At 41.1% G+C, this 18,626-nt stretch overlaps 1 protein-coding gene across 1 annotated transcript; it reads left to right on the plus strand.

Annotated features, from left to right (window-relative positions):
- The first annotated feature begins 1,447 nt into the window (after positions 1-1,447).
- On the plus strand, positions 1,448-15,137 carry LOC115373172 (actin-related protein 2-B). The gene is made up of 9 exons (XM_030071451.1): positions 1,448-1,605; positions 4,122-4,232; positions 7,696-7,911; positions 8,516-8,588; positions 9,223-9,359; positions 9,902-10,051; positions 11,656-11,801; positions 12,283-12,415; positions 13,356-15,137. Exons 1-9 carry the CDS (start codon positions 1,558-1,560, stop codon positions 13,524-13,526), a joined length of 1,185 nt encoding a protein of 394 aa, XP_029927311.1. The 5' UTR covers positions 1,448-1,557; the 3' UTR covers positions 13,527-15,137.
- Positions 15,138-18,626: the final 3,489 nt, after the last annotated feature.

The following is an 18,626-nucleotide window of genomic DNA, read 5'->3' on the forward strand; positions in this document are numbered from 1 at the left end:
TGTCTGTCATGCTCAGGTCATTTTTGTGACGGTTAGAGGCCGCAGCTTCTTGGAGCATCTTAATCAAATTCTTGTCCTCCCGACGTTCAGCTGCCATTTCATTCACTTTACATGCGAGCTGTGCATTGTTGCTCTGCTCTTTTCTCAGTGAATCCTGAAGAACAGCAATTTGTGCCTTCATGCTCTCAATTTCCATGTTAAGAATGGCTCTGTCAGCACTTTCCTTCTTCATGGAGCGCTTTAGCAGCCATCTCAGTTCCCAAGGCCTCCTCAAGAAAGGTCCTGGCTTTTCTCTCTTTTTCTAAAGCTTCCTTAAGCTCATCACATTTGTTACACTCTTGCTCAGGCTTTGATTGGAGAAAGGAGACGTTCCATCTGAAGGGGGCTTCAGAACGCTCTTCGATGTCCTCTGCAACGTCCTCTATGACTCAGGACTCTCTTGCTGAGGCCTTGATGAATTACTGTGATCCGAGGTCGAGGAGGACCTTTCAAAATCAGAGGGATAGTTGTAGTCATCTTCTGTTTCTTCACTGACTTCATTATCCTCTTCCTGCATGATTTCCTCAAGCTCCAGCACAATCTCTTCCTCTGTTTCCTCCTCAGCCTGCTCCTCCATCTCCTCCGCAGTCTCCTTTCTCTCATCTCAGCACAATCATGATTCTCCTGCTTGAGACTGTGATGTCAATGCCATGAAAGTTTTATTTTTTCCCCCACAGGGTGTTGAGGCAGCAGTAACAATGAATGCCATACAAGTAACTATGAGAAGCATAATGTTTTTTTTTTTTCTTTTCTTTTCTTGCTCATTGATTCAAACACAAAGTTCATGCTCAGGCTTGAAAAAGTGAAATGAACAATGATGATTACAGGTCTGCTGACACTCAACATTAAGTCTTTTATCTGCCTTATGTTTTGATCTGTCTTGGCATTGAAAATCTGCATCTACATATCTATAATTGAATAAAATAGCAAAATGAATGAATAAATAAATAAATAAATAACATTAAAAAAATGGCAGTTCTTATGCAGTATATTGCATTTTTACTGCATTTTTAAGAGGTTAGGTGCCACAGTGGTTTTGTGCATACCACCTGAGTCCTTAGTGCAGCGGCCCCAAGCCCAGGCCATTTGCTGCATGTTATCCCCTCTGTCTCCACGGCCTTTCCTGTCACTCTCTACTGTCACTATCAAATAAGACAGAAATGCCAAAAAATAATCTTAAAAATTAATAAAACAAACAACAAAAAAAAAACAACACAGTGACATCAGGCAATTTGAGATAGAGTTGCTACAGGAAATTGACATGTGCAAAAAATATCACCGGCATAAAACTGTTTTTTGATAACGTATAATTACTACTATTATTGCATGACAACCTTTTTATGGCCTGTAATCAAGTTTGAAGCGGAAAAGCTCAGCAGTGCCTGTGAGATTTTGGAGCAGGCCCGTGTCTGCCACACACCGGATGAGGACCCTTCCCTTCCTCTCGGCCGGGCTGGTGTGTCTTCCGGCTTGCTGAGGAAAGTTGAGGGAGGTGCAGCGGTACCAAGGTTTTACAAAATGGACAGCCAGGGAAGGAAAGTAGTGGTCTGTGACAATGGAACCGGGGTAAGCATACCACCGTAACTTGACATGTTATCAATCCAAGCCCTGTTTAGGCCAGGATAAATTGTGCCGTGATGTCGAAGGTTTGCTGAAACAGGAAGTGGAGTTGCTGTGCTGTCAGCTAGCTAGCGTTTCTGGGTGGGCAGCTAGCTCGCTCGCTAGCAAGCAGCGGTATCAAGCTAACCTGCTCATTCATTCAAAGGCGACATGGAAACCGTTAACAATGTTGACCCAAAACGACACTATAAAACAGAATAAACAAATACACAGCGTGCTCCATTATCCAAACCTCCCCAGAGAAGCAGCTTAGTGACGGTTCATGTGCTACTGAACAGCTAGGAAGCCAAGGTAGCTAGCATAGCTGTCTACTTTACAGCTATTTCCACAGCTGGCTTTCTCGTTTGCTCGCTAAGTTAGCTAGCCGTCTGGCAGCTGCGTCAGTGGTTTCATTCGTTCAGCAGCAGCCACACACAAGCTACAAGCCACGGATAAACGAGCCCTGGTTGAGGTTTGCATTCATTGCACCAGGCAGTGACTGTATGTTTCAGCAGCAGTAGCTCGGTGTAGGCCCTGCTAATAGAGGAACAACCTTGTATTTTCCTGTATGGCAGCTAGCCACACCTGCCTGGGTAACTGTCAGTGTCAGGAAGGTGTCCGGGCCTCACATTGATTTCCACCAATGCACAGGTTTAAGACAAGAGCTTAAACGTAACGTACAGAGTTTTAAATTGTGTGTTTAGCTGGCTGGGGAATGGTATGTGAGCTGGATTAACACTAGCCACCAACACTAAACTGCTCAGGTTTGCACTGTGGCTGGAAAGCTTTCCTGCTTGCAAGAAGTTGGCTGATTAATTTGGGAACCACGGACAAAATAGTGTATTTCCTACCCTGGCTCTCACAGACTCTAAGTTCTGTATTTTTGTTCAGGGTTCACTCATTACAACCCATTACTGAAGGCTCAGTTGGAGAGTAGAGACTTCCTTTCTAAACCACCTCAGTAGACAAAGAGGATGTTGGCTCAGCATGTCACTGACTAATGCACTTTGTTTGACATACAACATTTTCAAGAGCTGTGTGTGAAGCTAAAAACAAATCTTACTGTGTCAGGGTTGATTTGACAAATCAAGAGGAAGTGAGATTATTATCAGCCGCGGTCATTTATTTCAGTAAGACACACATCTGTAAGCCATGGTATCCTGTTTCACTTTTTTTTTTTTTTTTTTTTTTTGGAGGGCGGGGGGGTGCTTTTATGCCAGTTGAAAAAAAGGTTACTGCTAACTCCAGTGCAAAAGCTGACATTTTAACTCTCAGTTGCAAACATACATGCATGCAATGCTAATACTGATAAAATAGGCTGATAGATGATTCTTCTACCAAAATGGTAGGTGAACCACACCTGTAAGCATGTTCATCTGGAAGCGCTTGGTTTGAATAAAATTGTAATAATAGAATTGGCTGGCATGGTATTTAAGTATTTGCCACTGCCAATTTGCAAAAGGTCATAAGCATGCAAAGTGATGATTGGAAACTGTTTGAATATAGCCTATAGATTTCTGAGGCCCACCAAATAAGAGTCCATAATTAAAATCCATTAAAGCTTTACATATTTAAATAAATAGATGAATAGTCTAATAGATAAATAAATGACTACAATTCTACACTTTTGTTTATAATCATAGTTATTATTATTCTTAGTAGTAATAGTGGTCTATTAAACATCATATACCTACATAAAAAATGCATGGTACATTGAAATTTCTTAAGCAGTGTTTGTGTGACATGATTCTCACTTCAGTGTAAGGTTGATGTTTAAAAGTCAAGTGGAATAAGAATTGAGTTTCTGAATTTCTTAATTTCTTAACATAATATCTATCTATCTATCTATCTATCTATCTATCTATCTGTATAAACTTGTTGAAAATGTAATTTAACAAAACACCTAAAATTACCCAGATCATCATAACTGTCAATAGTGTTGTAATTTCTCAAATTCCCTTTGAAAAACTCTTGTTGTGCAAATAATTCTTCCAGGTTTTAATCAGTGCTCTTATTGGTCAACAATATGCATTGTTAATTAAGCACGCTACAGCTCTCAGAAAATAGCCAACCAGTCACTTGTCTGCCAAAATCTCTGTGCCTTCATTGTTGCTGGGTGCCAAAGCTCCAACACTGCAGATTTGTTTGCCAAAGATAGAAATAGCGGTACGTTTTTGGATGGCACAGTTATGAGGAAGTGCACGCTCATACTGTAAAAGCATTGTACCGCCCAACCATCAGGCAGTCAAATCATCTTGCTTCTTGAGTTGGAAAGCGATATCAGACTTTTCCTGACTGGGCTGAAGTCATTGCACTGGATTTTTATGTTTGTAAAGCTGCCTAAGCACTAAGAATAAGACCACTGTTACCCGCTGAACAGCTACCAAGTTGTGTTGCTATTTTGCATCATGTTTCTCATCAGTGCCTTACTGTTTCCTCATCACTTCCTCTTTGTTTTTTGTCTCCATGTCCCTCTCTTGTAGTTTGTCAAGTGTGGCTATGCAGGCTCTAACTTTCCCGAGCACATCTTCCCTGCACTTGTTGGAAGGCCCATCATTCGCTCAACAGCCAAAGTGGGAAATATTGAGATCAAGGTAAGGATCGGCCCCCTCGATGTTCCCGCAATTACCGTTATATTTGAACCATTAAGTCCTATTGAGAATAAGGCGCTGGCTACATCGTCTCTGTGCAGTCTGTTTGTGTTGGTGAGGCCGCAGGAGATATGCAGCTGGCAGCCATACACACAGAGCCTCAGCTTTTGAGAGACACATAACCTCTAATTTTGTCAGACCATTAAAGGGTCTGCTGCGTATTTGAGCCAAATAAATCCCAAGATTTTGCTTAGTATAGGCATTTATCACCATGTTATGAAACAAAACAGAGGATACATAATGTTCAGTGAAAACCATACATCTCCAATTTTGGTGATACTCATGTTTTTCCTTAATTTGAGAATTTGGCTTCTCCTCTATGAATTCAGAGTTTTGCACCCCTAGGTTTATTACAGTTTTTCAAAATTTAATTAGATAAACTGAAAAGTGCACAGCCTTGAAGCTAATAACAAGACGGTATTTCTTCATGTTTTGGAGATAAGTGGTTTTCACAGGACAGCGATGCTAAACAAATGTCACTGAAAAAATGTCTTGGAGATAGCCTGTCTGATATGTTTGACTACAGTTGGCCTACATGTATAGAAAGGGGATATATACGGCGCATTAAAGTTCCTCAAGATACAAGTTGAGTTGTTTGTGGAAAAATAAGCACGACTTGACACCCAATTGTCCTCACTTCAGTAAAATATAGATGCAACACAGCCAGCAGACTGTGAACAAGAGGAGGCCTGGTTTGGCAGCTTAAAATGCCAGAGTCTTGCTGGGACACAACTAGTTTAGATACGTTTGTATATGTTACACATGCTGAATCTCTATCTCCAGGTGGACCAGGCCAAAAAAAAAAACAAAAAAAAAAAACAGCATGAAGAGTGAAATAAAAGCTGCGCAGAAACAACAGTGTAAAAAGCAAAGTAAAGGCAGTTTCTTATCAAATCTACAACATTTAGAGTTTGTCATGAGAAAGACAAGCTCTTTGAGCTTTAAATGATTTTGCAGTGAGATTCCATGCTTCATCTCTGACCTTAGAGACGGATAACCAAATTAATATATGATAATTAATCCCATCTGGTTTTATAGTCCTGCTATTAAATACGAGTGCCCATATGCATATTTAAAATACTTGATGGCTCAGTTAGTTAAATATTGTAGCCCTAATGCCTGCTATGAGCACAGTCAAATCTGTTGCTTGTTAATATGTTTTTGGTCAGGAAGATGACATTTGGCGATTTATTATTTATTTCTTCACATTTATTTTGCATGAATCCTGACTCTGCCTTTCTCTAGTTTTTTCGTACTCTTTTTTTTTTTTTTTTTTAGTTCTTTATTCATTTTCTTTATATCTACCCTCCTCCTCCTCCTCCATGTTTTGTCCCCCCATGGTGAAGTAGAATGCCCAGAAGATGGTAAGTGCAGGTTGGTGTGTGCCTCCTGTTCTTGCCTGCTGTAGAAATTGATGCCATGTTTGGATCTCTGTTGAAAATGAGCTATCTCTCTTTGTTTTTTGTTTGAAAATTTTTGTCCTGTTTTCATTTGTCATCTTACTTCTTGTCTACTCACAAGACTATTTAATTCCTCTACCCCCTGACTAGTTTGAGGATTTGAGGAGTATTGAGGAGTATTGTTCTCCAAAGAAGAGTCAGGCAACCAGATATACACTTACACTCTTTATATATGCTTCACACAAACGCACTGCACTAGCAGCTCTGTACAGGCTGTAAGTGTTGCATAAATGGCTGTGATGAATCATAGGCCAGCTGTTATTGATGGAGTGCTAAAACAGATTTTGGACAGGTTCCATTCTCCAAGCCTCTGATGTTCTGCTAGTGCATCATGACGGCTACTCCTCCTCAGTCCTGATACTATTTAAAGACTGATAATAATCACAGCAGTTTTCACTTAAAAGGAACTTAAACTAATGTTAGCTGCAGCTAGAGTGGTTAGCTATTATTATTATTATTATTCAACGTGTGTATGCATTATAGTGCTATTAATAGGAGTGAATTAGGTCATGAACATATTATGGTTAGGGAATGTCAAGTTCAAAGCATTGGCTTCACTGTATGAATGTTTCACCTTTTTACAAGTGAAGAGGAAGTGTCCCCAATTAATGCTGGCAGATAGCTGACAGTTTGAAACGGAAACACATGTGTTTATTTATATATTTATTTTTTTGTCATTTTCCCCCTAAATGGAAACCATATGCAGGCAGTGCCAGTTACTGGTTTTCTGTTAATACCAAAGCACACAGGGTGATCTCATAAAATGTCTGCCCTCGGTAGGCTTTTGATGTCTCCAGGTGGAATGTGAGATGCTTGACTATGTGGCTAACACTAAGCTAACCCAATAGTTATTTACATCGCCAGGCTGCCTTGCATGCAGCTAGTTGATTGTTTTTTTTTTAATTGAATGGTGCTAAAATGACTGTTTGCTGTAACTAGACAGAAACAAGAGTGGCTCCAGGACTGAATGCATGGGAACTGGTGTCTTGTTGTGCATGCAAGAAAACAGAGTTTTAAAAGTGGTGAGCTGCTTTGGGTATGCTCTGAAAAGACAGCTGCATTGGCCCCCATCTTGGCAGATGGAGCAAGTAATAGCTTGGCCATCCAGTTATTCTGCTTTTGCCGATTTCAAGTAGAGAAGACCAGCAGTACAAGTTGGTTCGTTGAATGTACTGATTTTCTTGCCCTTGGCTGAGAAATGCTCCATCTTTGCTGTCAGTCAGCACTGTTGGCTATGTCAAGAATCTTTTTTGTTTCTTACAGAATATGAAATATGGTTGTGACACCTTTCCATGGTCTACCATTCACACAGAAATTAAAAATACACTTTTATTAATAACTGATGGTAATCTTTTTAACCACCCATCATGTCCTGGTATTGTTGGGTATTTCAAAAAATTACATGTTATGGTACGAGTACTAATTGAAAGGTTTTGAATCTTCAAAATGTTGAATTCTTACAATAAGAACTTACTTTTAGTGTAATATTTTTATTGAAGAAATTAATCAAGTTTTGTATGATTCATTAAAATTTCAGATGGAGCCCTCTTAAATGCAGTGTGTGTTCACTTTTAGAGGAACACAATGAGTTTTGGAGAAATTCACTTTTTGTCTCTTACCCAGAGACAGATGATACCAGTTTCATTCATTAAATAACTTAGCCGTTGCGATACTGGAAAGGGGCACAGGGATGAAATTGGTATTGATGTTATTGTCTCAGTCTGAGCAAGGTGGACAAAGAGCAGCCCTCCCCTGCCCCCAAATATTGCCCGTTTTTTATTGAAGGAGAGTACAGAACCACATTTTTAAAATATTATAACCAGTGCTCGCTGTTCATCCTTACTTCCAGTGACTCTGAAATGATAGAACCTGGATACTGACAAAGTTAGGGATAACCCAGTCCTGCTTCTTACCTCTACATATTGCCCTTTGACCGCTCCCTGCAGGACCTGATGGTGGGGGACGAGGCCAGCGAGCTGCGCTCCATGCTGGAGGTCAACTACCCCATGGAGAACGGCATTGTCAGGAATTGGGACGACATGAAGCACTTGTGGGACTACACCTTTGGCCCCGAGAAGCTCAACATCGACTCCCGCAACTGCAAGATTCTGCTGACCGAGCCGCCCATGAACCCCACCAAGAACCGCGAGAAAATCATTGAGGTGTGTTTGTGTCTGTGTGTATGGCTTGTTATGTTCTGTGTTAATGTGAGGGAAACAAAACAGACAAAGAAAAGAGCACTAATCACAGAAAGTCAAACTTTATCAATAGGGAACTGAAAAAAAAAAAAACATGTTAGGAAGCACACTGTTTTAAGTGTAGTAACACTGTATGCTGAAAGTGTTTTTTATGACATGAACAAAGGATGTTAAACCTTACACTCGGGGAGCATTTGTATTCACAGCCAGCCATGTGGTCATTATTTGTATGCCGGAGCAGTGTATGCAGATTTTATGTACTGTATTTATCTCTTGAAGAGTGGCCTAGCTAACAGGTTGGGAAATAAGTGACATTCTCTGGCAATATATGGATGCGTTTTATCTGTGGCTGGTAAATTTGTTGACCCCACCAACCAATTTGGAAAATACCTAACCACAATATGAAAGCTCTTTTCCAAAAAACAGTTTGATGCCTATATTACTATTTTGTGTAACTTTTAGCTGCAGAGCTAATTTTTTTTCTTGTGTTGCCAGACATTTATTTTGTTTTATAAAGAAAAAGTAACAGTAGCTCTTCCCGTCTCATATCATCCATACTCTTTTGCAGGTGATGTTTGAGACCTACCAGTTTGCAGGAGTCTACATTGCTATTCAAGCCGTGCTGACTTTGTATGCTCAAGGTATGAACACCACTGTGTGCAATTAGGCAGCACAGTTATTTTAAAAAACAAACAAACAAAAAAACATGTAAATTGTATTACAGACTTGTGTAATTACTACCTCACAAAAGTGTACAGTTGCGTCCTAGTCAGCAAAGTGGTTTAGATACCTTCTTAAGAAACATGTCTTCGTATTTTGCAGAATCCCTGGACCAGCAAGTGAACTTTAAAATTACATTATCTGAATTGTTCTGATGTATGAAAACCCAAACAACTGGTACACCAAGTGGGGAAAAAGTCAACAATGAGAAACATTTACACCTACTACACCTGGATTCAGGTCTTTCTGGAACATACAGTCCTGTCCAATTTTTGTTAACAGCCCTACTGCTTGGCCTGTCTAGTTAATTACCACCCAGTGAGCTTTTATTAAGATTTAATTGTTACATTAGACCTGTTATCGTTCCAGTTTTGGTTTGTTTACCCACCTGACAAGGCTAACAGCCAGTAGCCCAAAGCACACATTGGATGAACTTCCTGCACAAACATAGACACACCTAGCTGTGCAGAGTTGTAGATGATTAACGCTAAAGGTGTGTGTGTGTGTGTGTGTGTGTGTTTGTGTGTGTGTGTGTTTGTGTGTGTTGTGTTTTAGGCCTTCTCACCGGTGTGGTGGTGGACTCGGGTGACGGTGTAACACACATCTGTCCGGTGTACGAGGGCTTCAGTCTGCCCCACCTGACACGGCGCCTGGACATCGCAGGCAGGGACATCACCCGCTACCTCATCAAGGTATCCAGCGGCTCATGAGCACATACAGCAAACCCAGTTCATAACAGTGTGTTATAGAACAACAAAGGACAAGGGAATATAGCAACAAAAATTAATGTAACTTGTACATCAGGTTATGCTGTAGGTGAGGATGGAAATGAGAATCAAATTTTTGCATTTTAACAGAAATGACTAACACATTAATTATAAGACAAAGGGGACAAATTTGATGAATCTTTGTCTTCATATATATAATTGATGTAAACAAACAAAACCAGTAGGGGCAAACAACAGCTTCCTTTTAAAGAAGTTATAGGGAAATATGGTCTTAATTGTAGAGACACTAGCAGCACCAGTGGTTAGATGTTTCAAATTAACTCTACCATCATCTCCTTTTATTTACAGTAATTCTACCAAGGAATCACAATAAACAAGTGGTTAAAGAATCACAGCTTCTGACCCTCCACATTGTCTATTTTTTCCCCTTTATTTTCCTCCCCACAACTTGTGCCCTCCTCCATCCTCCTTCTCCCACTGTCTTCTTTCCATCTGTCTTTGTCCAGTTGTTGTTGTTGAGGGGCTACGCCTTCAACCACTCCGCAGACTTTGAGACTGTTCGCATGATGAAGGAGAAGTTGTGCTACGTTGGCTACAACATTGAGCAGGAGCAGAAGCTGGCACTGGAGACCACTGTGCTGGTGGAGTCATACACGGTAGAGAGACACACACCGACACAAATATTAAGACACATGCTACATACAGGTGTCTAAGCACAGCTGCCACTGTAGAGTTCAGCTGAAAATGTGTTGCTGCCCTCACATGGACACTGCACACAAGCCTCACCATCACCAAGCCCCTGAAAAGATTGCCTTCTTCCTATGTCAATATGAAAAGAGTGTGTTGATGATTGATTACTTTATTCACACAGAGCTAAACTATAGAATCAGAGTGATGGGAAAAATAGTGAGGAACTGTGAAATTATTAACAGTTAAGATTAATTAAAACTCTATTCTATTGAGTAAATTTTTGCTCAATACAATGGAGACAAGGACACAATGAGGCTGACACAATATACAACTCAAAAAAGTAAAAGTCAAAAGACTTTCATGAGTTGAGAATTACTGAAACTGGAAAAAACAAGTAGTCACTCAGACACGTGTAGCGACTGCTGAATTAAACACCCAGATCATTAATTTTTTGAGAGTGTTGGTTACTTCTCCTAGTTCTTTTCTATTGACTCACAAAAAGGGGAACATCCATATTTGGTTAGATGTGTTAAGCAGCTGTTTTTTAGTTCGTCTGTTTTACCTAGAATAGCAACACATCTCCAATATAAAGCCTTCAGGGGATTCTCTCTCTTTTTTTTTTTTTTTTAAAGAACATTTTGTTTTAAAAGGAGCCCGATTTATACATACCACATGCACACAGAATCATATTTCAGCTTAAAATAGCATCATTTTAGAAAGAGGACCTCCCAAAGGGATTTGTTATTCAAAAGTAGCAGTATTTTTCAAGTAACCAAAACTGATGGGGTAACTAAATCTGTTTCTGCAGCGAGCTAAGTAGACTACCACATGCCCTGTGTTGGCTCTGTTGGCTGCATTAGGACGAGGCAGCGCTGCTGACTAACTGTTTTCTCTGGGAGTAAAACATATGGAGGTGGAACACTCCTCCACTCGGCTTGCTTTTCTTTCCAAGGCCCTTTTCCCTGCAGAGGGAACCACAGAATCTAAACGTAGGCCTGAATGTCTGTGTTACTGCATGCCTTACCCAACGTGTGTTGTGTCTTAGTCCTAAATGTGAGCGTGTGTGTTTGGGTGAGTGTGGGCGTGTGTGTGAAAATGTCAGTGTATCATTTGTGTGTGTGTGTGCAGATGTGCGTGTGCTGAAACAAGGAGGGCAATGTAACTGTGGCCGAAAAGCCCTGAACTGAGTGTTACATCATTTCCTGTGCAGCCTCAGTGCGGCGGTGGCTGGGCTCCACTTCCTCCCACTGGCCTCAGCTGAATGAAGCCTTTTATAGACACACACATTCACTTTACTCAAAATGTAACCTGTGAACTCATTATACAGTTTGATCAGAATCTAGGACAGTTTTATTCTTAAAATGCAACAACACATATGGCACAAGGACAACAAAACAACACATACATTGCAAACACACTAAGACAGTCTTTACACACTTGTATTAGATGTTCATATCTGCTACCTCTGTACGTGCTCAGTCATACTTCAAATCCTATCCATTCACAGACACCATACACTAAAACTTTTTTTTTGCCCTGATCCCACCCTCCCACTCTTGCACATCACCAGCTGCCTGATGGCCGGGTGATCAAGGTAGGAGGGGAACGGTTCGAGGCCCCTGAAGCTCTGTTCCAGCCCCACCTCATCAATGTGGAGGGAGTCGGAGTGGCCGAGCTGCTCTTCAACACCATCCAGGCAGCCGATATAGACACCAGGTAAGGCTCCAAACACACATTCATTTTCACTCCAGGTTGAATCATACAGATTCGCACAGAGATGCAAAATGGGGGTTATCACAGCACAGCATACATTCTAGCAAGAGAGGTTTTCAGCCATCAAACCAAATATTCTCTGAAGTCCAGAGTTCCTGCATGGAAAAGTACTTAATTTGTTTTAATGTATGTAAAAGAGTAGAAAAGTACATGAAAATATAAGCCTGGAAACTCAATACTTCACTGTGGGTTATATGTAAGTTATGGGATCTATTTGACGATTTTCATTTGTATTCAAAAGTTTAAAACAATAAGCAGTTAAAGTGTACAGTGTGCAGGGGGGAAAGAATGGAAAATGTGTAGGAGCCCTGCTAGTTGGGGAGAAAAACTGGCACCAATACTTTGTGTGTAATTTTTCTCTCGCCTCCCTCGCTGTCTGCCTCTTCTCTTTCCCCCTTTCCTCCGTCCTTCCCTCCCCACACAGAGCGGAGTTCTACAAACACATTGTGTTATCAGGAGGCTCCACCATGTACCCCGGCCTGCCCTCTCGGCTGGAGAGGGAACTCAAGCAGCTGTACCTGGAGCGTGTGCTTAAGGGGGATGTGGACAAGCTCTCGGTGAGATATCAGTGCTTGTGCTAGAGTAACACATACCTGTAACACATTTATGTTGCTGCACGCGGTGTGTGGAGTTGTACTGAGGCATGAGCTTTAAAACTGTCAAGATGTGGGTTGCTGCTTCTGCGGTGTTTTAAAAACAAAGAAATAATGAAAAGAATTGGTTCATTCATTATAGCTCAAGTGTGCATGATCAGCACAAAGATAGACTCTATACGACCACCAGTTTGACACATAATTGTCTGAAATATACCTCTGTGTAAGTTTTAAGAGCAGCAAAGCAGCAGAATGAAGTAATGCACTTTTAGACTGGTGCATTGTATTCAGACCGGCACCAGATGGCGCCAAATGCTCACACATTTTTATTACTTCTCAACAAAACACAACATAGGTGGTTCCAATTGGTAAATATTTATTTTGGAAATAGGGACTGAAAAATTAAACATTTATCCATTATGTGCTTTACATTCATGCCTAAACTGAATTCATGAGCAACTCTTTTGTTGAATAGTGAATGTCTAATTTTGGAATGACATTCTAAATATGTTCATGGTGCTGGTATTCCCATATACTTGCCTTGAAAAGTCACAGAAATGTGTGGCATCTCCATCAAGGCACACAGATGATGTTTTGAAATCTTTTGTAAGTATATCCTAAGGCTGCGTTGACACTGCAGGGTTTCATGCTCAATTCCAAACTGTCACACATCTCTGATATTTTTAGATGACTGGTACTTTAGGAGATAAATACTAATGTGAATTGACTAATACCACTGTGAACCAACACATTGTGAACACATGTCAGTGCCTTAAACCTCAGATGAGAACTGGTATATTTTTTCTGCTGCAGTGTGAACATAGTCTTAGACTACACCAATCTCTGGGACTTTGTTTTCTTTTTCGAGCCTCCTTCTATTTTTCTCTGTGTCCCTGTCTTGTAGAAATTTAAGATTCGCATCGAGGACCCTCCCAGGCGCAAGCACATGGTGTTCCTTGGTGGAGCCGTGCTTGCTGACATCATGAAGGACAAGGACAACTTCTGGCTCACCCGGGAGGAGTACCAGGAGAAGGGAGTCCGCGTGCTGGAGAAACTAGGGGTCACCGTCAGATAAAGCACTGGACGGACAGACTCCACACACACACACACACATACACACACACACACACACACACACACACCCACCCACACTCACACATACACACACTCTACCCCGCCCCCTTCGCAGAGTATATATCTATTTATCCATCTTCCTCTCTTTTTCGGCTCTTGATACTCCCCAAACATCAGAGGGAATCTTGCCGTTGCCTCCCTTCTCTTCTCTCTCTCCACTTTTCCTCTCCTTCTCTGCTCTCTCCTGGTTTGGGATTGGCTGACACTTTCCAAACAAGCTCCGAGAAGCAATCCCCTCTGTGCAGATTATATTCCAAGCCCCTACCGTTCTTGTGCTTGGAGTAGAAGGGTGATGTTGCCCTGCTCACTTATTGAGGTCTGATTTTCACTTGTCTGCTAATGGTTAAGGATTAAAACCAGGGTGGGAAATTGACATAGCTGGAAATTGGTTCTAGGTGCCACTTAGACAAGCAACTAACACGTGTTTGGAGGTTTGTGTTTGTGATAAATTAAATGTGTCAGGTAAACGGTGACAGTGGCTAGTAAACTTTGGAATCCACCAGACTTTGTGGCTGACTTTACAGAAAGTTAGTTTCCTCCCCTGGTTAACCTGTGGAGGGAAAGTTAGGTAATGAGTTGATGCAAAGTTTCTAAGCAACTTCTTAACCCTCTATAATATCACAATCAGGGTCCACCACAAACAGCCACGGGCCGCTTTCATAAAACGTTTCAATTCAGTCAGGACTGATCACCTTTTTATGTCGGTTTTTATAAATGATATCATGATTCTTCTTTTCCGGGAGAGGGATTTCTTTTGCTTTTCCTTTTGTTGGATGTATGAGTTCAATTTATATCTTTGAGTTTAATTTTTTTAACTGTCTTTTTTTTTCTTTTACTTTTTTTGCTGTGCACTACTACCATTGTAAATGGAGTATAATGTGATAACAGAAGAAGAGAAGTTCCTCCATGTTTTTTATGAAGAATTGATGGTGATTTACAAGGGACGAACACACAAGCAAAGCCCCTGAACTTGACATCTGTTGTGTGACGGTACATTGGGGTTCAAGGGTGGTGGCGGGGTCATTTACAATTTGTTCCTCATCAAACAACTTGGCCTCTACCTCCTCTGTGGTCATAGATCTTTAGCCGAATGAATGGGTGCAAGCAGTTGTAGCAATATTATGGCAAGTTGGGCGATGCTATAATGCCTCACCTATCAGATTCCTTCAGATCTACCAAAGTGCTGAGGGAGTTGGAGCTTTGGGTGAGACTGATTTGGAACTGGGCGTAGAGTAACACAACATGGGGAAATGACGGTATTTTATTGATGTTGAAATGCTGTGGAGACTAGTATTTAAGTTCTCTAGTCTTTCACTCCCAACGGTCCACATAATGTATATTGGAGGCACTTCTATTTTGAGTATGACAAATGTGTATATTTTTTTTCTTTTCCATGAACGTCTATCCAGTGCCAAGTGCAGTTAATGTTAACTGGATCTCTCATGTTTTTTGTTTTGTTTTGTTTTCACTGTCTTTTTGTTTTTATTTCCTGTATTGTTCATAGCATAACTGCCTAATGCTGATTTAAATAAAGAAAAGTGATTTATAAGGATTGTTGTGGTGCTATTTTGTTTTAAAGCAGCCGATATGCTTTTGTTTTACCTGTCTGGAAAAGTATAGTGTGCATGGTCATATCCAAGTTTTCAAAAGGTTGGGAATTTCATAAAACCTGCAATAATATAGTAAACACACAATATGACTACAGTAGTATGTGATTTGGGGAGTAATCATTTGTTCTGGTTTAGATGCATCATATGGCCCAGCCATGATTCGTATACAAAATATCTGACGCCAGCTAAAATTCAATCAGAACAACAGAAATATTTACAGTATCCAATTTTTAAAAATCTAATACTTATGAACCCCCAATTTCAGGTTTCTCCTGAGCACAAGCAGCACGTCGACTGAAAAATGAACACACTTATAAAAACAGTATGAATGACGGGAAAGTCAAAAAGCAAGGCACTGACAGCATAGAGCCAATCTGCAAATCAATGTGCACCAAATCAGTAAATGTCCCTGTTAACTGTGTGTGTGTCAGAGACCGCTCTCGTGTTGGGGTAGACGTTGACTCGCAGCAGTTTATTACATTTCCTTAACGCTTTGCAACATGGAAAAGTAGTTTGAGCTTATATGGTCGGCAATTGCAACAAACAGGTCTGGTTATGTTGCCCTATTTGCATCTCTATAAATCAAACAGCCATCATCTGTACATCTGGGAATTTAAATCAAACTGTAACTGATACTTTTCTATAGCCTCTCTGATACTTTTGGAATAAAATGAATGAGAAAAACTAATTTGAAGGAAATTTCTGGTATGCTGTGGGAGTGTGAGAAATTGGCTGGGTTCCAGAGAATTAGGGCCTGGATTTAGGTGGATTTTAGTTTTTATTTTTTTTTTTCTTGAAAATACAACTTCCATTCATTTTTACCAGAAAGATCATAGTGTTTTTTCCTGTACTTGCTCCCAGAAAACATAGTTGGGAACAACATCTAGAGCTTTGGAACTGGAGGTGACTGATGGATCGACAGACCTTCTCTGGGGGCTGAGTTTTACAGAAACAGTAACTGATGAGGGGGTTATGGAGATGAGATTCAGCCAAACACAAGGAGAGGTCTTCAGTCCTCAGTCGGATGCACAGAGACCCAGGAGGAAGAGGAAATGGAACAGTGGCAGAGGACTGGCGCCACCAGAGGAAGAGGCTCTCTTTCCGTGCCTGAAATAAAGATCTCACCCAGACTCTTCCGGCCTTGTTCCATTTTAATCCCCAGACTCTTGCCACTTCCTCCTAGCCCTGAACCATAACCCCTCAAACTGTGTTTGAAGTTTTCCTCTCATCACTGCTCACAGGCATCAGTGAGCTCTTGTGTTGCTTTTGCAGTTAAAACACACATAGTGTCCACAGGGTGGGAGTAGAGAGATGCGTTCCTCAATGCTGTGCATAAAACTGTTTATCTCAGGTGCAGCATATAAACTCAAGCCAAACCTAAACCAAGTATACCTACAAAATCACTCTGGTGCCCTAAGCTTTACTTCTGCAAACCAGTGTGGGTTTAATATAGCAATTCAGACCTAAGTAAAACTCACTGGAAGCTAAATTCATGTAATGCAAACTCTGTGGGCAGCAAACACACAAATTAGCCATAAAAAGAAAGAAATACCCTACTAATAACATTAAAATCCTGCTTATTTTTCAAAGTAAAACCCTAGTGCCGGTCAGGACTACTTAGCCAGTTGTTTAAAAAGCAGAGGAAGTGAGTGTCGGTGCTCCGTGCATCCAGAGAGGGGCCATGGTGACCCCATTACAAGAGGAGATATCTTAAATGTTTGCACATGTGGACTGTGATGCAGTTTGCAGCCATCAAGCTGCTTAGCAGGCCCCTAAAGCCCTCAGGGACCTTTCTTTTTCTTCTTTCTTTTCTTTCTTTCCTTCTCTCTCTCGCTCCATCATTATCGCCCACATGCTTTTCCAGAGACATCCTGAGTGAAACAGCTCGACGTCCTCGATAGCTATCACATGTTCCTGGTGAGGAGGGAGATGGAGAGGGAAAGGCATCTTGCAGAAACAAAACAGGGTGTACTAGGCTGGGCTCACTTTTTTCCCTCAAAACTTATTAGTAGGCTGTGAGTGGTGGACTTTAAGAAATGTGTTTCCTGGAAAGGCACTCATCACATCTTTATATTCTTGCCTTCAAATATTTTAGCAACTTGGCCATTGAACCTGCCACTGTAAAATTACGATCAAGTTGTCATTTTTTAAACTTCTTGAAAGTCAAAGTTGGGAAAAGATCCGGTTTGTGTGACAAAGTGGACTCATCTGTGCTATTTGTCCCTTATGTACCTGCTCATTTCCTAGCCATCTCATTGCCGCACCTTTGTTTGTTTAGTTTCATTACCTGGTATGTTAACCATAAACTCCACTTGATAGTGCCAGTACACATTACTATCTTGGGTTTGTTAGTGTTTAGCGTTATATTTAGTTGAGATTTCCATTCTCCTTAATCTTAGGTTAATATCGTAATGAAAGATCACAGTTCTTCAGCTGTGCCATTCCATTCCTTGGGCAGGTCAACTGAGAACATTTTCAAGAAGTGTCCCGATTTTATAGGCCACAGCAATTTGCAGACATGGTCCAGTATCATAAAGCATGCCCACAGTGCCAGTTACCATGCCTAGCGTTGGATACAAATACATACTGGGAGTACATGATTATTATGCTACAAGGTCACAAGTTATCCACTCAAGAAAATCAAGGCCTAGCAGACAGTCACATGTCTGATCTAGCTTTTTTCAAGAGAGGGGATCCCAAAAGAGATCACCACAGATCAGGGCACCAACTTAACCTCCAACTTGTTGAAAGATGTATAAAACCTGCTGGGGATTCAAGGGGTGAAGATAAGCCCATTTCACTCACAGACTGATGGTTTCATTGAAAGCGTTCATAAAACTTTAAAATCCATGCTCAGGAAGATTGTGGTGGACGCATTAACTGATTTTTGATTTTTTGTTTGCCAAGAGAGGTACCACAAGCATCCATTGGCTTCTCTCTTTTTCAGTTCCATTCGCCATCCAGTACAGGGTCCACTGAATGTTCTCAAGGATGCATAGGAGGACCCACAACAGCGACCTGTTGTACATCTTGAAGATGAGCTGTAAGGGTATGAAGAGCTGGCCAATAGTGACCTAGCCAGTCCTCGGCATTGTCAGAAGGCAGGTCATGACAAGACTTCTCAGAGGAGGTCGTTCTAACAGGGTCAAAAAGTTCTCTTTCTTCTGCCAACCTCAGACTCCAGTCTTTTGGCCGAGTGGCAGGGTCCACATGAGGTTTCAAAGAAGGTGGGAGTGGTGACCTATGAACTGTATCTACCTGGATGGTACAAGAAGCACTGTTCATTTTGCAACCTGGTATTGCAGACCTCATTCAGCATGCGATTCAGCGCCTTTCTCCAATGCAGTAACCTATCAGGGGAACGTCTGGCAGTGTACCAGCAAAGCTTATGCCAACATTGAAGCAAGAGATGGAGAACATGTTGGCCATGG

This window comes from Myripristis murdjan, chromosome 15, assembly GCF_902150065.1.
Source record: "Myripristis murdjan chromosome 15, fMyrMur1.1, whole genome shotgun sequence".
NCBI classification, from domain to species: Eukaryota; Metazoa; Chordata; class Actinopteri; order Holocentriformes; family Holocentridae; genus Myripristis; species Myripristis murdjan.